This window comes from Bos grunniens, chromosome 3 (genome assembly GCF_055505025.1).
Source record: "Bos grunniens cultivar Pamir isolate PY7600 chromosome 3, Bosgru_T2T1.0, whole genome shotgun sequence".
Classification (NCBI taxonomy): Eukaryota; Metazoa; Chordata; class Mammalia; order Artiodactyla; family Bovidae; genus Bos; species Bos grunniens.
In genome coordinates, this window is record NC_141167.1 from 98,641,084 (window position 1) to 98,664,129 (window position 23,046).

The 23,046-nt window shown below is 45.7% G+C and overlaps 1 protein-coding gene across 1 annotated transcript; it reads right to left on the minus strand.

Annotated features, from left to right (window-relative positions):
- Positions 1-206: 206 nt before the first annotated feature.
- Positions 207-22,388, minus strand: LOC147376211 (NBPF family member NBPF4-like). The gene is made up of 13 exons (XM_086392200.1): positions 21,966-22,388; positions 19,902-20,016; positions 18,625-18,839; positions 17,524-17,575; positions 13,013-13,227; positions 11,753-11,804; positions 10,659-10,873; positions 9,663-9,714; positions 8,820-8,989; positions 7,759-7,810; positions 6,800-6,966; positions 2,457-2,684; positions 207-460 (listed from the first exon to the last, which is right to left on the minus strand). The coding sequence occupies exons 1-13, from the start codon at positions 22,141-22,143 to the stop codon at positions 270-272; spliced, it is 1,902 nt and encodes a 633-aa protein (XP_086248326.1). The 5' UTR covers positions 22,144-22,388; the 3' UTR covers positions 207-269.
- Between the last annotated feature and the right edge of the window lie 658 nt (positions 22,389-23,046).

Below are 23,046 nucleotides of genomic sequence, written 5' to 3' on the forward strand. Positions count from 1 at the left end.
CCATGGATCTGGGCTTCCTTGTGGCTAATACGAAAGGTCAGAGGGAATGTGAGGACGGTAGCAGTGGGGAAACAGTAGAGGTCAGAGTGGAAACAGGACACTGAGATGGAAGGGCCCTGCAGGGTGGCAGCCCCCAAAAGAGAGGAAAGACCACACAGAGGTAGTGTCAGCTGATGAGTGAACAAACGAGGAAGAGAAAAATTAGTGGGAGATTGAGCCATAACAGATCAAGAGCATAAGGAAGAAGTGCATGGGATTACCTCTGTACCCTATGCTTGAAGGCCAGGGAATCTGCAGGCTAGTCTCCACTTGCCAAACAGCAGTTTTCTTCTGATGCTCTTCTGTTTCAGGACACTTAAGCCCTTAATCCTGTTGCAGACTGGATGCTCGTGTGTGCTTGCTGTGGAGCCCTCACCTTGCAGCTTGGGAGGCTTCTTCATGCTGATGGAAGCACCCAGCTCTGAAGATAAAACCACAGCCAACAGGATCCATTGTTATTCATGATTTACAAAGACTCACTCCTCCACCCAAGAAGGACATCAGGTACAGAAAGTGTGCAGGAACATGAAAGGCCATCTGAAAGCCCATGGGTAGGTGAAGACATGGAGACATTTTTGTGTTTTCTTTTTTGCTGACTTTCCTTATACTACCCAGTATTGTTAAGTGTGCCACAGGGCAAACATCTTTCCAAATGCCATAAATGAGCAAGAAAAATGAAATGGATGACAACAAAAAATTCCTAGGTAGAAAAGACAGAGGCAAGAAACACGTACAGGATGCAGTTTGTACTGTTGGAGGGAAGAGATGAAGCAAAGTCAAAGCTGAAGGAAAACCTCATGAGAGAAAAGAAGTGGGGAAGTCTAAATTGGAAAACTTTTAAATGTGCATCAATATACACTTCATATAATGTAAACACACTACATATGATATTATACATCATTTAAATAAGGCATAGACAATATGATAAAATGGAAGAAACCTCACAAGTGAGTGTGTTTGTGATGGAATAAATGAATGAAGGATTCGAGCTATTGAATGGATCATTCTGTTGGCTTCCTGATGAGTTGACTTTGGAAAAGAAAATAGAAAAATAAGAAGAATGAGAAAGAAACTCTGTTTGGTGACAGGAACTAGGAGATATGGCGGGGGGCGGGTGGGAGTCACAGTGTGAAGGGGTGTGAAAGTAAAGGGCATTAAAACTACCCTTGGCTTCAAAATCTGCTGTGAAGCCTGGATTCCTGCTCAGGTCTCCATGGAAGGTGAGCAGGAAACAGTGACTGAGCCAGTGGGGTTCAGTCCTGGCTGGGAATGTGGGAGGCCAAGCACAAGGAGAGACGAGAGGGAAGAGAAGACAACAAACACCATGAGACCTAGTGGCTCTTGTCAGGCTCTGCATCCCTGCCCTCCCTGAGCACTTCCCTTGAGACTCTCCATGCTGCCACAAGGGGGCTCCTTCTCATCTCAGCTTCACCTGAGGACGTGGGTCTCTCCTCATTCCTCAGATGAGGCCACAGCCTGAGGGATGAGCGCCAGGTAGCGCCAGGCTCCAGTGGAGGATGTGGAGAGCGATGCAGGGTAAGGATGAATACGTCCCAGATGAAATGGATGTGAGGGTCTGGAAGCTCTTTTAAGGAAATTTGAACAGAGGTGGACCCAGAGGAGAGGAAAACTAGGAGACGGACATGGAGATGAGTGGAAAGAATGAATTAAATGGAGTGTCATAAAAGAGACTGATGGGTGCACTTCAAGAATGAGGGTAGCCCTTTATTTTAAAATGAGGGAAAAATAAGGAAAAGAAACTGGATATGAAAAGCAAACATGGGACTGAGTTGCAGGGCCAATGTTTACACTCCTGTTGAATGTTGCTAATACACTGTTACTGAGCGCACCCAACAGGAGTAAATTGCCTTGATGACGGATGTTGAAAGGAGAGGAAAATATTGGCCAGGCTACCTTTCTCAGAAAGCAAGGGAAGATGGGGTGTAGAGAAAGTGGAGATTATAAAGCTCATGCTACTGTAGAGGAAACAATGATTGTGCAATCGTTTTATAAGTGTTAAAGCACCAGAAAGACACAATTCTTAGATATTGTATATTCATAGTGGTTATCAAACAAATTTTAGCGAATCAGATGCCCTGGACATTATATTGTTTAAGATTCCCAACAATATGCAAAGGAGATAGAATTTTTCAAGAGTTCAGATGAGGGACAGAGAGGCAAAGACCTAGGAAGATAAATAACTTGGCTCAGTTAAACAAGCAAGAATTTTCAGAACCAGGGCCTGAGGCTGAGCTGGTCCTAAGTCCCAGGCTCTTGATCACCTGACGCTGTTAGAGCGTCAGAGGTTTCAACTGGGCCGACAGCGGGCATGGGAGAGGCCCACTGCCTCCTCCATCCACAGCTTTGTGACGACCAGCACATGGACCAGAGCTTCCTAATCCCCTTTTCTTTCTTACCTAGAAAGAGTGGTCCTTGGTTTCCAGAATCAGGGTTGGAGGTAAAGCCCCAGTTGGTGGAAGAAAGACCAAGCACGGCTTTGCTGTCACCACAGTCGAAATGCTGGTCCAGCTGCCCCTGCAGACAGTCAGTCACGTGGGTGCTTTCCTGAAGCTGTGCCTGTGAAGTTGGCACCTCTGACCCTGGGAAACTCACAGGTCCCCGGTGACAGTCCTCCCAGGTGTCCCCTGAAAGTAAAAGAGGGTTCAGTAGGACCAGTGGAAGCTTTTCCTTGCTAAGCCCTCCCAGACTCCCATTTCTGCTGTCCCAGCCCATGAGTGAAACCACCCAATACCCCAGACAGCAAAGGCAGACGTCAGTGTGAAGAAGATGCCATATTTATGGCTGTGACTGGGGTGCTGAGAAGGCAGGGGCTAGGCTGCAATTTTTTGAAATGAGAAATCACCCACTTGAGTCTAGAGGGTTTGGGTGACACAGGGGGTCAAGCCTCTTGTTCTGTTATTAGCCTTAGTCTTGTAGCCTAGAGAGAAGGTTCTAGACAGGCCTCTAGGCATGGGGGAGAAAGAGTTGTTAATATATACCCACAGGAATAAAAGAACAGGGAGAGACATTTGGCCTGAAGGCTTCAGGTACCACTAGAAGTTGAGCTGAGAAAATACAGTACATTCCAGACCCTTTTGAACTTCCTTGCTTAAAATTTTGTCTACCCTTCCACTTACCCGTACTTGTATATACAGAATAAACTCTATTCCCACATGGGGCAGAGTGGGGATGGATGGTATTAGCAACTAGAACTAGTAGAGGAGAGGGCTGAGACCCTGTTGGGAACACCGTTGTGTCTCTTTGATGCTATGCTAAGTCGCTTCAGTCGTGTCTGACTCTATGCGACCCCATAGACGGCAGCCCAGTAGGCTCCTCTGTCCCTGGGATTCTCCAGGCAAGAACACTGGAGTGGGTTGCCATTTCCTTCTCCAGTGCATGAAAGTGAAAAATGAAAGTGAAGTCGCTCATTATGCCCGACTCTTAGCGACCCCATGGACAGCAGCCTACCAGGCTCCTCCGTCCATGGGATTTTCCAGGAAAGAGTACTGGAGTGGGTTGCCATTGCTTCTACCCATTTCCCTTGTTCCTTACAGAACTGGTCTAATTGTAGAACAGTATTATACTTAACAGACCCTCCAACTGGCCACAGTTCACCCTCCTCCAATGGATACCGTGGCCATGCAGCATCACATAGGGAGACCAGGTGTGTTTCCTTTAAGCCCTGGGGATCAAATATATCCCAGTTTTTCAGGATACAGTTCAAAGGAATGTGTCTCTTTAGAGAGATAATATACGTATACTCCTTCAATACACGTCCCTCCACTGGTGCCTGGACAGTGCTGCTAATGAAATCTGCTTATGTTTCTCCTGTGAAATGAGTACATATCCTCAGAACGTGGGCTAATCAAAGACGTGAAGTACCCTCATCCGGTCCAGGTCAGGCTCATGTGAGGTCACAGCCCCCAGGGCTGCTCTACACTGCAGGGGGCTCTCCTCTCACCTGCTTATGCATCCACACCCTCACAAGGTGTGTTTCTGTAACTGTCTCTCATGTGCCTGTTATCTCTTAGTCTTCCAGAGAGCATCTGTGTCTGACTCTCATCAAAGATTCATCCAACCTCCTTCTAACTGCTTTCTCTGATTCAGTCCTCTCCACACTCTCAAAGCTCACCTGTCTTATCACCCCCCAATCCTGGTTCATCACATGCTCCTCAGTTTACGGAAATTCGTCCTCCCTTCCCTGCTACACAAATCTAACCTCCTCACCCGCCTTTCCAGTGCTCCTGTCTTCTAGTCCCTCTTTCTTCTGCAACATCACTTCCCACAACTCCCACTGCAAATCCTCCCAGGACTCAGGCTGGCCCCCTTCTGACCCCAGGCCTGTACCAGGAGCCTCTGTGAGCTTCCAGGGCTTTTTCTAGAAGCACTTCTCTCAGTCTGGTGTGCCCTTCATATTTCCACTAGGCAAAGTTCATTAATCACTAATCATCATATTTTAGGACACTTAATCAGATTTTATGATAATTCATTTGGGCTGAAGGGCAAATCCTTGTACAATGTTTGGTGGTTGAAAGAACTGTCAAAACTACATATCCTCTTATTCTCCAATGTTATTTTGAATCAATGTCTAGGATTGTTTTTAATTGTCATTGTGTAATTTCATCATCTAATTTTATTTGTCTTTTCTTGAGAATGGGGTTTTATTAAAGCTATGCTTTGAATATTCTCTGCATTGACAGAATATAAAATAACCAAACATTTTATCAAACATCAATAATACTGCCCATTATTGTTAGTGTGGGAAAAAGCCTCCATAGAAGATCAACTTGTAATTTAAAAATCAAGTGTTTTGTTGTTTCTGCAGGTTTCTCCTTGTTCAGAGAGGACGGGGTAGAGCTGATGACTTGTACCCACATGGCTGCATAATAGCTATCCACACTGTCCTCGGGTTATCATGAGAATCAAGACACAGGATGGATCCCTGCATAGATTAGATATTCTATTCACTCATCTCAATCCATCTGTGGGGATGTGGCCTTTCCTGGCCCATCGTGAACAATGGACTTCCAGGCCTGGGCCATATCACACACATCCCAAACACACATCTGAGACACATGGCTGAGCCTCACTCATCCTCTTCACAGGAACCCACACCCGGCTGTCAGTGCTTCTGAGATAGAGCTCCACAGTTTTTTAATGGCTTCAGCACAGCCAAATTCAAAGTCTACCTGGACCCGTCATGACAGCAGGTGACCTGGGGGCAGGAGGTGGGGAGAGGCGTGGACTCTCATCCTGGCTGATTCTCCAGAGAGCCCTGAGGAGCTGTGGCTCCACCTGAAGGGGCTGCAGAAGCCACTGGCTCTGGTCCTGGGACAGAGTGCACAGAGGGTTTGGGAGCTGGCAGATCTGCGTGAGGGACCACAGGGTTCTCTGCAACCCTCTGGCAACTTCTGTTGAAGATTAAGATAGTTGCAAATGATTTGGTTCAGGGCAAAGAGGAAAAGGTGAGCAACATCCTCTCTTAGTCACTGATGGTCCAACTGCTAAGAGGAGAGGACACAGCCAGAGCCAGGGAGTCAGGCCCAGGAGAGATCAGTGTCCCACCTGCCAGTGGCCAGGAAGCCGGGGCAAGTGAAGGCACCTCGCTGAGCCTCAGTGCCCTTGGCTCCACCATGAGACACCACAGCTCCCTGAGAGGGTACCTGGGAGGCTGAAGGGGTTGTGGTGCACTTGGAGCTCGCTTAGTAAGGAGGCTGGCAGACAACAGGCACACAATAACCGTGTGTTCCCTTTCTGGTTTGTGAACTACTGTGATCCTGAGAAAACCTTTGCTTCTCTGCTCCTCAGGGAAGAATGGGAAATAAGAAAGAAACTGCTTCCAATGTGAAAAGGCACCAACTGACTGACGGACAGCATGTATATGCCCAATATCATTTTTAAAGAAGTCAGATATAGTCTGATACATAATGGAGTTTCTCCTCGTTTATCAAGATGATCTTATGAGTCAAAGTCCTAACAATAAAAATGCATCTCCTAAAGAAAAAGTAAAAAAAAAAAAAAAATAGCCCAAAAGGATTTCATACTAGGTTTTAATTTCCACACCCTATGAACTGCTACCCAAGGAGACCTGGCTCATAAGTTAGGTCAATAGCCCTATCATATACACAGCTTATGGATAGTTTCTGTGAGATTATACCGCTGAGATTGTGTAAAACATTGAAACTATAACCCACACATGGAAGACTCCTTTTTGCTGCACAAAGGATGAAACACACGGGAGTTTCTAGAGGATGGAACAACAGAGACAGATATTTGGCTTCATGGAAATTACAGGGTATCGGCAGATTTGATGTTCACAATCACGTATCTAAATGCTTCAGAGGGAGGTAGGCAGCCCAGGGGTAAGAATCTGGAGTGGGGAACAATATAACATGCATTACAAATATGGAGCAGACTGCAATCATGAATGCAAAGCCAGAGAGCTTGCCAGAAACTATTCAAGAAATAAAATTAGCAACAAAATTTCATGACTATAAGGATTCTTATCTTGATAAAAAGAGCTCTGTTATACAAATTCCTGCAGGTGAGACAGTGGTAGCTGAGATTCTGCCCTTATCCCTCCACTTGCCCTCTCTGGTCTGATTTGCTACCACAAGGCTGTGCTGATGAGATGAGTTCAGGTGACAGAGGGCAGTCTGGGGCAAGAAGAATGCAAAGGCTCGTGATGCCTTCTAAAAATTAAAACTGAGAACATAGTTCTAATCAACCTGAGCCTAAGAACCTGCCTGGGAGTACTCACCGTTTACATCTAGAGCCAAGAAAACTTCTCTTCTCTGTGTTGGGAAGGAGGCACTTCTATAAGGATGACAGGAGCCTGCCAGATGATGGCCAACAGAAGCAGCCAGATAACATTCATCCAGTGAGTCCGGCTGGACTTCATTCTCTTCTACCACCAGCTGCTCCACACTGAGAGTTGTGGGGTTGGGAGAGCAGATGGTTAAACAAGAGGGATTAGTCAACCTGGAGCCATAGCTGGTTTTGATGGGAGGGTTAAGGGATAGGTTGCAAAACACAAATGGGAGTCCCCTTAGAGGGAGGTATAACAATCCCCACCCCCTACAACTCCCATCTGGGGCCTGAGGGCGCTTGCAAAGGGAAAGAGAGAGAGTGAGGGAGAGTGAGCATGAGATGCTCTGAGCACAGAGAAGAAATGAGTTCAGAAGGAAGGAGATGAGCCACCCCAGGACACATAGTCGTGTCACACACGTCCTTAGAACATCAAGGAGACTTCAAATACAACATAAGTTTTGTTGAAATTTACATGCTGCATACAAGGGAATACCAGCTCTGGCAGCATAATAGACTCCTAGAAATCTTGCATTTGCAAGACCAATTTTTCAAATATGCAATGTGACATGACTTTTTTTCCTAGTTACTTTCTTTGCCATGAAATACCTGCCAAGGTCGTAACCCAGAGTGACAGAGGCAGCTAAGTATTGCATGCTGGTTTTAATAAAAAGGAGCAAACAGAGGAGTACAAGAAATCCTGTGGCTGATCAGTAGCCCTGCTTCAACTGACTGCGAGTTACTATAATTGAGAGGGATTCATAAAGGGTGAAAACAGACAACCTTGTTACAGGGACAACTTGTGGTTGTCTGAATGGACGAAATAGGCATGTTCAGCACTTTCCGATTCCCCTGCATGTGAGATGACCAGATGTCACCACTGATGTTAGCCCCGTGTTTCTCCATAGTTACCTAGAAGAGATGGTGTCTTGATCTTCCTCATCCTCAAGTTCAGCGAGATTTTCTAAGGATAAATTCAGAGAAGTCAAGAAACACTAAGCAGATCTCACTGTGAAAATTAATAATCCAGTGTCCAATACTGCCACAGGGACAACAATATCAGCAGTGAGATGATAGGCTATTTAAGAAGGATATTCCAGATGCCTCAAGTTGGATCTCAGACTCTCCTTGGTTTGCTTTCCTGTGCCATCAGGCAAGATCTCCATGCCCTGGTATATCCTCACCACAGAATTCTCTTCCAAGACTGAGTAAAAAGTTAAAGATTCATCTTCCCCACGGAGTCTGGGGAATAGCCCACCTGCATTCTGGCAGAATACTGTAATACTCAGGCTTTTCTCATCATATGCTGACTGCCTTAGCAGAATGATGAGTGGAATGAAGAAAACCTCGAATCACATGAATCCTAGTTGTTACACGGAACCTGCAGTCATTCATGGGGTGGGAAAATGCCAGGGCTCTGCCTTGCTTCATGGAAACATACAAGCAAGGTGATGGGAGGTTCTTTGCATTCTGGGGTCCAGATGATTGGCTTGCTATTGCTAAACGAGCAATTTAGAGGAGACAAACCCTGGGGATGACAGCAGTGACACCAGGGAAGCAACAAATAACTACGGCTGTGAGCACCTCTGAAAGGCACGGAAGTTCAAGGGACAACTGGGTATGGAAGTGGGAGCATTGTGGGCAAGTGGAGACATTGCATAGGAATCAGGAAAAATACAGTCATCTCCGGACCCCTGCACACATACAAGTGAGTCAGTGTGTTGCACCAGCCGTGGGTCCATGATCTAACTTGGGGCCTGACCCATAGGCTTCACCTGAATGAAGAAGACAGCACAGCTCCCAGACCCACCTGATGTCTGTACTTAAAACTCTACCACAGAGTCTGATTCAAATCACGTCTACAGAGCTTCCAACAGGGATGACAAATCTCAGCACCCCAGAGGCAAGGAGTACAAAGAATACAGAGTCTACCTGGGCATCCAGGTGGAGGTCTATCACAAGAAAATACTCACTGGTTACATCCCGGGCATAAGAGACATCCACGTCCTCAGGTGAGAAGATGGCATTGCTCCTATAAGGCCAGAAGGAGTCTGACAGGTCAGGAAGAACCGAGTAAGTCAGATAGTATGCATCCAGAGAGTCCTGTGGGACACCATTCTCTCTCATCTGTGGCAGCGGTCTGCTGAACGTGGTGGGGGAGGGAGGGCAAAAGATTAAGCCAAGACTGAGGAGAAACTGTAGAATCCTATCTGGATTTGATGGAATGTTTGAGTGGTGAAACACGTCAAGGGTCTGATCCATTAGAGAGAGAAAACTCTGTTATGTGCGTGAGACACAGCGACATTTTACAGGGCAGAAGAGAGAAAGAGCAGCAGGTGCTCAGTGCTCTGGCCAAATAACAGGCTGATGAACAGACTGAATTCCCTCTGATGGTACAGTCACGCCTCACATACAGGGACAGAGAACACTGGCTCTCACACTTCCATTCACATTGCATTGACATCACTATGGCACGCATGCCAGCATGCTAACACCAAACAGAAAGCAGATATGCATCTCACTCTGTAAACCACACCTGATATAAAAATTGAGTGCAAAAACAGCACTCTGACTTAGTTCACCTGGGTCAACGGACTTGGGATTTAAACTTGACAAGTAAATAAGAAATGGGAAACAATAGAAGTACCACAGTGAAAGCAGAGAACATTATGAAATAGGATAATAGTGGTGGGCAAAATATATATATATATTCAGCACTTTGTATATTCACAATATATTCAGCACTTTGTTTTTCCCTGGATCAGAGGTCTGCAGATGTCATCACTGTATAGGAGCCCACAGATATGCAAACTTACCTTGGGGCAACCACCTCTGGGCCTTTCAGGTCATCGTGATCATTCTGGTTTTCTGCAAATAAATTAACAGAAGAGTTATATCAGGCAAATACTTTTCAAAAACCCAATCCTGTGCCTGTCTTCACAATGTGGTAACAGGCTATTGAGACAGAAATAATACAGGAGGCCCTAAAGAGCCTCATAAGAAGGCACTGGGTTTCCTTCTTGAGCCATTGGACGAATGTCCTTGATATGATATGCCATTGGCAGAGTATCCTGGTCCTGAGTCTGTGCAAACAGCTAAATACATCCTTTTCCCCACAGTTCCTGGGGAACAACTTAGCTACATCCTCAGCCTGCTATAACACTCAGGCTTTTTTCATCTGAAATGTTGTTTATTAATGGGATAAGTGATTACACACTGAGATATAATGGGAGTGGAACCCACACACCATCAAGTCAAATGAATCTCAAAGCTGCAAACAGCGGCCATTCATCAGGTTGGAAGTTCCAGCCCTGCCTTACCTCAGAGAAACATACCCAAAGAAGACAGTGTGGCTTACCTTCTGGTTTCAGAAGACTTCGAACAAGGTAAGTCAAAGGAAAAGAGAGAGACCATGGGTTGATAGAAGTGAACCAAAGTAGTGAGATCTCCAAAGGTATAAACAAGACTGCCAACAGCCTTGGACAGGTGTAGGAACTCAGGGACGTTACCCAGAAATGAAAATTAGAGCATTTCACGTGAGATAAGAGGTTCATTCAAAATTAGGAAGCCTGAGAGGCACCTCCTGTGCCACGACTGCCGAGGTACACGTGCGTCTGGCAGGACCGCCTTGGGCAGAGTGGTTTACCACAGGGACCACTATGACAGGAAACTTAGAAAAGTTCGTTCATAGAATGTCTTATTTTAAATGCAGATGTAGAGTCTGGTTCAAATCAGGCTTCAGTATGTAAGCCCAGGGTCTATCAAAGGGGATAATTCTCCCAGAGTAGACTAGCAGACACATTGAAGACTACCTGGGAGACCAGTTGGAATTTCATCCTCTTCAGCTTGAGAGCAGCCACAGGCTCCATCCACGGCAGACGCCACATTCTCTTCATCAAATGCAAATTCCCCATCACTGGAAGGCTGGTTGCAGGCAGAACCTTCCCGCAGAGTTGAAGGTACTGAAACACACTCATCCTGGGATTGCTGGAACACCACCTTCTCCTCATCATCCTGCAAGTCCACGCTGTGCCAGATGGAGAAGGGATGACAGAAGGTTAAGAGGATTCGACCCCACGCTATCTGGCTGGTTTTGATGACAGGCATTGGGAGTGGTCACAGAAAGCAAAAGCGCAGTCCCCTTAAGGAGGGAAGTAACTCCTCCTGATGTGGAGTGGAGGGTGGCTGCCATGGGGTGGGAGAGAGCCAGCAGGTACTCTGGGCACTGGGCACACAACCAGAGGTTGAAGGAGGAGACGGATTTTCCCTGCACGCTGACGTCCTGACCCCCAGCACTCACAGAGGACCGGGACAGTGGTTCAGACTTTTCTGCACACATTGTGTTGATCTGGATATCCTGTGTCCAAGTGAACACAGCTTTTAAGAAGTTAAAGATTTGTTTGAGTTTGGACACTATCCCATACAATTAAAAGTTTTATTTGAACAAATACAGCTTCAAAATCAGTTTTTCCAAGTTGGAGAAAAAGGAGTTATAGACTAGACATTCTGCCTTTAAGAACTATTTTTTCAATATTTTATTCTAATGTGAATACCATTATATTTTCTTCCCTTGAAATCCAGGATTTACCAACATACTGATGCCAAACCAGTGTAAGACCCATAGGATCTCCCCCTCCTTTAACCACTCAGGAGAAAACTCATGAGCACGGGAACTCCCAGGTTTAGTTATTCCACCTGGGTAAGCTCACTGTCAATTGGTAAACTTGAAGGATTAAAAAACTGAAATGCACAAACTTGAGAAACATAAATGACAACCCTGTGAACGAGATAATTGCAGTTGAATGAATAGATGAAAGAGTTACACAGAGAACTTTCTACTTTTCTCTGGATCTGAGGTCTCCTGCGGTCACCACTGACATTCACAGCCCACAGATCTTCAAATTACCTGGGCAATGTGAGCTCTTGTCCACTCCCTTGCTTGTGATCATTTTCATTGTCTAGTAGGAAATTCAGAGAAAGCAGGTCATAATAAGCAAATCAGACCTCACACATATCTACTCAGTAAACACATATACAACAAGGACATTAATATTCTCATTGTAAGAACATAATTCTTTAGCAAAGATATTCTAGGACACTTAAGTCTTATGAGAATTAGACTGGACTGCGTCCAGACCCATTGAGGAAATTTGCTGCTTGATTTGGTATCTCTCCCAACATCCTTTGTTCTGAGTCTGTATAAGCACTTAAAAATGTATTTTCCACAGAGATGCTAGAAAATGAGCTGAGTTATTTTCTGGATTGTTTCTATAGTACTGCTTAGTCCCATCAGATTATGTGGTTGTTGATGGTTTAGAGGAATTTATACTTGAGACTAGAGTGACAGGGGAATTGTGAAAGCGTTAGCCACTCAGTAGTGTCCGTCTCTTTGTGACCGCATGGACTACAGCCCACCAGGCTCCTCTGTCCATGGAATTCTCCACACAAGAATACTAGAGTGGCTGCCATTCTCGTCTCCAGAGGATCTTCATGATGCAGGGATTGAACCTGGGTCTCCCGCACTGCGGGCAGATTCTTTCCCATCTGAGCCAGCAGGGAAGCCCAGTGAATTGTATGAACCCTCAAATCAAAAGGAATCTTTGGTGCTACACAAAAACCATGGCATTTGAAACTGGAGAAACTGCCAGAGCCCAGCCTTGCTTCATGGAAACATCCAAGCAAGGCAGTGGTACAGTTGTCTCTGTCTTGGTGTCAGATGACATCTTAGCTAAGACCTGCCAACATCGAGAAAAGGGAGACTGGGGCTGAGAGCAGTAAAACAAAACCTGGAAATCCCCTCTCCTTATAAAGAGGCAGGTCTGTCATCATTTCTGGAGAGGCCAGGAACATGTACAAAAATTAGATCACTGCAGGGAACAACACACTGGCTCCAAACTAGTTCTGACAGACCCCTCCTGTGGATTTCCAGCTGAGGTGGTTGAGAGTTGTCACAAGTGATCTGGGTCAAATGCCTGACACTGGGGTCAGCATGACAGACAAGCCTGGAGCAAAAGGAAGAATGCAAGCTCCCTGACCCTCCTGATGTCTGTGTTCCAGAATAGACCCTTTTTCCTGGTTTCAACTGAGATGTGTCTATGCAACCTGTCCTCAGAGACGACCTTCTTTGGTCTACAGAGCTTGTGAGGGGAAATAATATGGGGGCTACCTGAGATTTTGGTTGGAATTTCATCTTCTTTAGCATGAGAGCAACCACAGGCTCCATCCTGACCAAGGTCTACTTCCAGTTCATTAAATTTAAATTTGTCATCACTGTAAGGCTGGTGGCTGTCAGAACTTCCTTGGAGACTTGAAGGCATCAAACCACATTCATCCTTGGATTCTTCAGGCACTTCCCTCTTTTCAACCTCCTGCAGCTCCATGCTGTGTCAGATGCGAAAGGAATGACAGAAAATTCAATGAAGAAGATCTGACCCCAAGCCATTCTGGCTGGTTTTGACAGGAGGCATGGGGAGTGGTCACAGAGAGGAAAGGAGCAGGCCCCTTAAAGAGAGAAGGAACTGTCCTCTCTTATATGAAGCAGAGTGTGTCTGTCTGGGGATGGGTGAGGGGGACAAGCAGGTACCCTACATACCGGCCACAAACCTCTGATGAGGAAGGAGACTCAACCATCCCAGGGTGGTCCTTTCAGGAACAGGAAGCACAAATGAACTTCCACACCAAGTGCTTCCCCCGGGTCCTAAGCCATGTTGAATTTAAGATGAAGTAGCCAAGTGAATAAGGGCTTCCCCGGTGGCTCAGTGGTAAAGAATCTGCCTGACAATGCAGAGATGTGGCATTGAACCCTGGATCAGGAAGATCCCTTGGAGAAGGAAATGGCAATCTCCATCCAGTATTCTCTATGGGAAAATGCAATGGACAGAGGAGCCTGGCATGCTCCACTCCGTGGATGTCACAGAGATTCAGAAACAACTGAGCAACTGAGTATTCACAGTGAAGTGAATGCAGATATTAAAGCTTATAGACTCTCTGAGATGTTCTACCTTCACTTTAGGAACTGAAAGTCCTCCAAGGCCTCTTTCACTTACTATTGTCACAGACTACCAATTTTTTTTTTTTTTTTTTTGGACAGTTGTCCTGGTGTTTAATTTTTCTAGTTGCTTCTTTACTAATTCTGTTGCTAGTTACCTTCCTTCCAAGGATCTAAGACAACTGTGTACAAATATTTATCTCACTTGGACTTGCTTTAGAAGAGAACAGACGCTCTCTGTGTGTATATGAAATCCTAAGGGTGCTGCATTCGCCTTGGGTCACACATACAAGTAGCACAGAGACAGCAGACAACCAAGTTACAGGGACATTTCCATGTGGGTTGAGTGAAGTCAATTACACCATAAGCACTTCCAGCATGTGACTCTCTTGAGGTACTTATTGATCTTTTGTGACCCTGTCCATATTTTCCCTACGCATTACCAGCTCCTGATAGACAGATGGAAAACCACAATCACAGAAAACTACCCAATCTAATCACATGGTCCACAGCCTTGTCTAACTCAGTGAAAGCCTGTGAGCTTTCATTGTGAAAGCTCACAGCTTTCACTGTGAGCCATGCCGTGTAGGGTCATGGTGAGAGTTCTCACAAAATGTGGTCCACTGCAGAAGGGAATAGCAAGCCACTTCAGTATTCTTGCCTTGAGAACCCCATGAACAGAATGAAAAGGCAAAAAGATAGGACACTGAAAGATGAACTCCCCAGGTGGGTAGGTGCCCAATATGCTCCTGGAGATCAGTGGACAAATAACTCCAGAAAGAATGCAGAGACGGATTCAAAGCAAAAACAATACCCAGTTGTGGATGTACTGGTGATGGGAAGCAAGGTCTGATGCTGTAAAGAACAATATTGCATAGGAACCTGGAATGTTAGGTTTGTGTTTCAAGGCAAATTGGAAGTGGTCCAACAGGAGGTGGCAAGAGTGAACCACATTTTAGGAGTCAGCGACCTAAAATGGACTGCAATAGGTGAATTTAACTCAGATGACTATTATATCTACTACTGTGGGCAAGAATCCTTTAGAAGAAACGGAATAGCCATGATAGTTACCAAAAGAGTCCGAAATGCAGTACTTGGATGCAGTCTCAAAAATGAAAGAATGATCTCTGTTCATTTCCAAGGCATTCAATATCCCAGAATCCAAGTCTATGCCCCGGCCAGTAATACTGAAGAAGCTGAGTTGAAAAATTTTAGGAAGACCTACAAGACCTTCTAGAACTAACACCCATAAAAGATGTCCTTTTCATTATAGGGGACTGGAATGCAAAAGTAGGAAGTCAAGAAACATCTGGCGTAATAGGCAAATTTGGCCTTGGAGTACAGAATGAAGCAGGGCAAAGGCTAATAGAATTTTTCCAAGAGAACGCACTGGTCATAACAAACACCCTCTTCTAACAACACAAGAGAAGACTCTACACATGGACATCACCAGATGGTCAAACCAAAATCAGATTGAATATATTCTTTGCAGCCAAAGGTGGAGATGTTCTATACAGTCAGCAAGAAAAAGACCGGAAGTTGACTGTGGCTCAGATCATGAACTCCTTATTGCCAAGTTCAGACTTAAATTGAAGCAAGTAGGGAAAACCACTTGATCATTCAGGTATGACCTAAATCAAATCCCTTATGATTATACAGTGGAGGTGAAAAATAGATTTAAGGGACTAGATCTGATAGACTGCCTGATGAACTATGGACAGAGGTTTGTGACATTGCACAGGAGACAGGGATCAACACCATCCCCAAGAAAAACAAATGCAAAAAACCAAAATGGCTGTCTGAGGAGGCATTACAAATCACTGTGAAAAGAAGAGAAGGGAAATGCAAAGGAGAAAAGGAAAGATATTCCCATTTGAATGCAGAGTTCCAAAGAATAGCAAGGAGAGATAAGAAAGCCTTCCTCAGTGATCCATGCAAAGAAACAGAGGAAAACAATAGAATGGGAAAGACTAGAGATCTCTTCAAGAAAATGAGAGATACCAAGGGAATATTTCATGCAAAGATGGGCTCAATAAAGGACGGAAATTGTATGGACCTCACAGAGCAGAAGATATTAAGAACAGGTGGCAAGAATACACAGAAGAACTATACAAAAGAGTTTCACAATCCAGATAACCACGATGGTGTGATCACTCACCTAGAGCCAGACATCCTGGAATGTGAAGTCAAGTGGGCCTTAGGAAGCATCACTATAAACAAAGCTGGTGGAGGTGATGGAATTCCAGGTGAGCTCTTTCAAATCCTAAAAGATAATGCGGTGAAAGTGCTGCACTCAATATTCCAACATTTTGGAAAACTCAGCAGTGGCCACAGGACTGGAAAAGTTCAGTTTTCATTCCAATCCCAAAGATAGGCAATGCCAAAGAATTCTCAAACTACTCCACAATTGCACTCATCTCACACGCTAGTAAAGAAATGCTCAAAATTCTCCAAGCCAGGCTGCAGCTATACATGAACTGTGAACTTCCTGATGTTCAAGCTGGATTTGGAAAAAGCAGAGGAACCAGGGGTCAAATTGCAAACATCTGCTGGATCATGGAAAAAGGAAGAGTGTTCCAGAAAAACATCTATTTCTGCTTTATTGACTATGCCAAAGACTTTGTGTGCATCACCACAAACTGTGGAAAATATTGAAAGAGATGGGAATACCAGACCACCGGACTTGCCTCTTGAAAAGTCTGTATGCAAGTCAGGAAGTAATAGTTAGAGAACTGGATATGGAATGGACTAGTTCCAAATAGGAAAAGTAGTAGGTCAAGGCTGTATATTGTCACCCTGCTTCTTTAACTTACATGCAGTGTACATCATGAGAAACGCTGGGCTGGATGAAGCACAAGCTGGAATCAAGATTGCCAGGAGAAATATCAATAACCTCAGATATGCAGATGACACCACCCTTGTGGCAGAAAGTGAAGAAGAACTGAAGTGCCTCTTGAAGAAAGTGAAAGAGGAGAGTGAAAAAGTTGGCTAAAGGTCAACATTCAGAAAACTAAGACCATGGCATCTGGTCCCATCACTTCATGGCAAATAGATCGAGAGACAGCGCAACCAGTGGCAGACTTATTTTTCTGGGCTCCAAAATCATTGCAGATGGTGACTGCAGCCATGAAATTAAAAGACACTTACTCCTTGGAAGAAAAGTTACGACCACAGACAACATATTGAAAAGCGAGAGACATTGCTTTGCCAACAAAGTTCCATGTAGTCAAGGCTATGGTTTTCCAGTAGTTATGTATGGATGTGAGAGTTGCACTATAAAGAGAGCTGAGCACCAAAGAACTGATGCTTTTGAACTGTGGTGTTGGAGAAGACTCTTGAGAGTCCCTTGGTCTGCAAGGAGATCCAATCAATCCATCCCAAAGGAAATCAGTCCTGAATAGTCATTGGAAAGACTGATGTTGAAGCTGAAACTCCAATACTTTGGCCACCTGATGTGAAGAGCTGACTCATTTGAAAAGACTCTGACGCTACAAAAGACTGAAGGAGGGAGGAGAAAGGGACGACAGAGGATGAGATGGCTGGATAGCATCACCAACTCAATGGACATGAGTTTGAGTAAACTCCAGGAGTTGGTGATGGGCAGGGTGGCCTGGTGTGCTGTAGTCCATGGGGTCACAAAGAGTCGGGCATGACTGAGTGACTGAACTGAACTGATAGTTAATTGTTACCTGGGGGTTAGTTTTTCTTGTGCTTGTTCATCGTCTTCATCTTCATACATTTCTGCAAACAAAATCAGTAGTGTCCAGTCAGCTTCTAGTCACCTCACCCACTACAATCACAGGGACTCATATGGTCACAGAGTCATAAATATCTATGTATGAGTTAGTACTCTATGGAAGTGTTAATGCATTGTCTTTAAACAACTGCCCAAGCATGGATTTCTGGTCCATCAGGCAGTCTGTTTCTAAACTGGTAGATCATCCTCAGGACACCCTCTGCTTGAAATTGGGCAAACATTTAAATTGTCTTTTCTTCCTTATATCACGTCACATTGCCCACCTTCCATTTCTACTTCTACAAATGTGTCATCCATCCTGCCACGAATTCTGCCAAAGACACAGGCTCTATAAACCTTCTCAGGTCTCACAAGATGCCCTCCTTTCTCTAAGGAGAACAACAATGTCCCACATCCATCCGTCTGGGAACATCCTGGCTCTTCAAGGTGGCTTTTGCATGTTATCTGGAAAAGTCTCTCTAGGGAAAGTGAGTGCTCCAGTCTAAACTATTTTCCCAATGCCAGTCCAACTCCATCAAGTACCTTATCCAGCACCACAAAGTGAAGGGCTTTCTTTTTTCTGCAGTGTATTTGTAAATATTCCAAAATTTCATCACTATAGCTACCATCAACAGATCATTTCATCCATTTTACAGATGTGAACAGTTACTAACATAAGGAAAAGTAATCATTCTCACATAGTTATGAACACAGCACTCAGCCTGGAACCTGGGAACTTCAAGCTTTGTCTAGGGCGCTATTGACTCTAACAAGCTGCCTCTTGTCACCTCCTCCTTTCTGTGCTTTAATGCTGGCTGGATGTTGCCTCCTGCCCCAGTGGCCATGGTCCATCAGGAAGGAAGCAGACCATTGGGACACGATGACCTCCACCCTGTGCATTTCTCCTCTGTCCTCTTAGACAATCCTGCTCCTACATAGCCCCAAATAGGACACGAAACAGGAAATCTGATAAACATTCCTAGTGGAGGTGTTCACCTTATCAACTGGGGACCTAGGAGAGGATCAGTGCTATCAGGGTCTGTGGCCCCCTCACCTGGGCTGAGCTTGCAGGCAAGGCGCTTGGCCAGCTGGTACCCCTCAGACAGGCTCTCTCGGAAGCCCTGCCCCTGGTGGCTGTCCGGGTCATTGCGGGTGAGGAGGTCCTCGAGGTGCTGCTTGAGCAGGACAGAGTCATCTTTCCCATCCCGTAGTGTCTGCCGTAACTGGGTCAGCTCTCTTGCCTGACTTTGAATTAGTGTGGCACACGTCCTAGGTGGAACAGAAGATGCAAGTGTAAAAGGCAAAGACTTAGATGAAAGACGGTTAGGGATTTCTGTGAGAACATCCCCAAGGAGACCTCGAAACAGAATTCTGGCACATATCTGATGACTGGCTCAGTCACTCAGTCGTGTCCGGCTCTTGCGACCCCATGGACTATAGTGCACCAGTCTCCTCAGCCCATTGGGTTATCCTGGCAAGAATACTGGAGTGGGTTGCCATTTCCTACCCTGTATCTGATGACTTGCCTGTGTCAAAGAGAAAGAAGGTAAACAAAGGTTTCTTCTGTATTAGAAAGTACTCCTGTAAGATTTCGTGACATTTCATTCATCTTGTGCTTCTGTAAAAATAACCTAATGTCTTTCCTGGTGGCTCATCTGGTAAAGAATCTGACTGACAATTCAGGAAACACAAGAGAGGCAGCTTTGATCCCTGAGTCGGGAACATTCCCTGGAGAAGGAAATGGCAACCCATCCCAGTATTCTTGCCTGGAAACTTTATGGACAGAGGAGCCTGGTGGGCTAAGTCCATGGGATCATAAAGAGTCAGACACTACTGAATGCTCATCAACGTCTTCCGAAACCTGCACCATGAAGATGTCTCTTTGGTTTCTCACTCAGCCACTCGGTCATGCCCATTTTCATCAAAGAATACACAGAGTATTTTCTGTATTTTTAATGTGGCAACACAAAGTACTGTCCAGTGAATGGCACACAGCCAGATATAGAGTGTGGGCACGTGAAGCTGGTGTGAATTGGAAAGAACGTAGGAACGACAGACTCAAGGAAGGATTCCAGGATGTGGTCAGTCAGGAGGGGGTGCAGTTTAAAGGCAAATAAGGTATTGATTGCACAACACTGTGAATGAGCCGAGTGCCCCCGGTTCACTTGGATGTAGTGAATTCACAATGAGATTCAAGTCAGTAGTTTATGTAAAAGCAAAGTGAATTACTTCCTGAATACAACTAGAATCCATGGTTCACCAACTGGTGTTCTCCACTTATTTTATAATATTGTGCCCTGTGCTCGCCGTGATCATCCCTGCCCTCCTTACCTCAGCCTTTCATCAAGCGGTGGCTTCTCTGCCAGCTTCTCTGCTGGCCTCCGCACCTCAAACAGCAGCTTCTCCCCCAGCACGGATTCAACGATGTCCTTACATGCTTCACACTCTGAGGAAAGAGAGACACTGCCTCAGGGAAAGCTGGCCTTGCTGCTGTGGTCACTGCCTTCAAGGGAGGAGGACGGGCCACCTCAGTGCTGGATGTAACGCCTTCTCCAGTCTCTACGGAGAGGTTTCCACATCTGATTCCTCAGCGTCTGAACCGAGGTTAGTCCCCATTGTAGAGGTGAGGAAAGAGAAGCTCCTAGGCACAGACAGGATGAACTGCCTTTTGACAAAGTCAGAATTCACATCCCCTGAGATGGACCCTGAATCCTGGCCACTGAACCAAGACCTGCAGCCTCTTAGGTGAGACCCTGAGCAGGGCCTGGGGTGGCGATTGCTGTGAGGTCAGGAAGGCCCCTAGGACTATAGGACCGCTGGTTCCCTCATGCTGGGATTCAGGAATGAACAAGTGTCTTAAGGTATAAAACTCACCTGGACACACTTGTGTGAAATAGAATACATGAATCCATAAGGACCTAAAGAGATACGCCAAACACTGAGAAAGTCTGTGTTATTAGGAACAGTAGAGCTATGAACTAAGTGTATTTACACTGAGCCGGGCACGACTGTCAGGGCTTTGTCAGATTTACTCAGCACTCGCTACAACTCAAACAATACTTACTACTACAGCACCACACAGACACAGGAGGAAACAGAGACACAGGAAGGTTCCCAGGAGGGAGGTGAGCCCAGGAAGCCTGGCCCGGAGTCCACATCTTTCCACTGTGCTCTGGTGACTTCCACACCAGGGTCCTGGTGAGACATTTCTTCTTCACCAGCCTCACAGTTTCTTTCCTAGAATTTTGTTACTATCATAAGGAGCGGTGCAAATAAAACTTAGTTTTTCCTTTCCCCAAAGCTCATCCTTTCACTTTCTTAAATAGGAGGCTTTACCCCTTACTTGTCTCTGTGTCTGTCATTTGTCATTGACTCCCTCATCGCTTCATTGAAAATGACTGTAGGAAAGTGACACACACACACGTTGTCAAGATTCCTCTCATGCCCTTGTTGTGCATGTACCCTGGTCTTGACTTCCGTCCTTACGCCGGGCCGCGCTTACTGAACACGCAAAAATGATTCCAATTGCCAGGCTGCCTGTGAGTGCAAAGGGCTCCTCACATTCTGCCTGGGTTTTTACTGGGGCTGGTGATCTCCCCCACTTACCATCATCTTCATGTTGGTCACACATCTTATAGCACAGACTCAGGTTCCCCTGGACGCCTGGTCAACCTGTATCACCAAAGATTCCCCAGCTCAAGTTGGGAGAGGGAGGAAAGGGCAGATTGTCTGATTTCACCAGAAACACCTTCAATCTTGCCACAGAGTCATATGGCTTTCTTGGACTCAGGAAGGAGAACCTGCACACTCAGAAAGCACAGCTTCCTTCTCACCAGGGAGTCTCTGTCTTGATGGCATCACAGAAACCATGGTTTCAATGAGAAGCAGACTCATCCTTAAGCTCCTTTAAATCCTATCCCCTCCTTCTTACAGGGTCTAACCACACGTTACCCCAGGGTAACTGGCACAGGGCTTTGCCAATGGAACCTCAGGGAACCTCGATCTGATGGAGTTCATTAGTCCCAGAGGTTCAGCCAAGAGGCATGCAGGATCCGATACAGAACAGAAAAGATTCCAGTCCACACAGCTTAGCTTGCTCCTGAGAGACACAGGCACTCCTGTGCCTGCACCAGGAATCACTGTCTGGGATTTTAACTCTAATCTCACCCTACACATCACTGCAAACTTGGAAAAGGCCTCCAGTCCTTGTGCCTCAGTTTTCCCAGCCTCAGGAAACTGAAGGCAAAAGAGCCACTACTACCTTTCCTGGATTGTGGTCAGAATGGAACTCAGAAGGACAAAGGGAAAAGGAGACCAATCCTGGAGACTTACAGTGTCTTAGAGGGAAGACAGTGATCGTTCATTGCTTTGGTGATCATGACCTCGAAGACTTACTGTATTTCTGCAGCTGGTTGGCCAGGGAGTAAGAAGTAGCTTGGGATATGAGGAATTTCTCTGTGAGGTCCCTGAAGTCCTGCTTGTACTTTGCCAGCTGCAACCGAAGCTCCTGGTTGATTTCCGTGAGGGTACGTTCTGCCCTCAGATCCGATAAAGAGGGAAGACACACAGCCATGGTGACATGTGGTAGAAGGGGTAGAAGCCAAGGGTGGGGAGGAGACACCCAATATATGGGGGATTAAAGACGAGCAAAATCACATAGGTTTAATCAGCACTGAGGGATGACAAAAACTGGAATTCCTGACTTACTGTTGGGAACAACTAGAGGGTTCTCAACCACAAAGAGAAGTTGAAGATGCCAGAGCTCAGAGCCAAAGGTGCTGTGTGGGGCTCAGACTCAGACAGCAGTGAAGGAGGGGGACCCAGCGTGCTAGGCAACCGTCTGGAGTTGCCATAACAGAACTGGTAGGGGGAGGGGTTCATGGAATCTTGGGGGCCCCTGCCTTCCAGGTGCCTAGGCCATGACCCTTTGTGAACATCACCACTGATAGCACCCAAGCCCTCAGCAGTCACTCTGATGTTCACTGCACATGTCCAGATACCACTGATCTATCTCCTAACAAAAATTATTGAAGCTGAGTTCTCATTGTTCATTCTTCTGTGTATAAAAATATTCATGGGAGAAATACTTTGCCAGCAGGTCTTAATTTCTGTCGGGCTGTCATAAAGTCACCTCAGTTCAGTTCAGTTCATTTCAGTCGCTCAGTCATGTGCGACTATTTGCAGCTCCATGGACTGCAGCACACCAGGCCTCCCTGTCCATCACCAACTCCTGGAGTTCACTCAAATTCACATCCATTGAGTTGGTGATGCCATTCACCATCTCATCCTCTGACGTCCCCTTCTCCTCCCACCTTCAATCTTTCCCAGCATCAGGGTCTTTTCCAATGAGTCAGTTCTTTGCATCAGGTGGCCAAAGTATTGGAGTTTCAGCCCCAGCATCAGTCCTCCCAATGAATATTCAGGATTGATTTCCTTTAGGATGGACTGGTTGGATCTGCTTGTATTCCAGGGCACT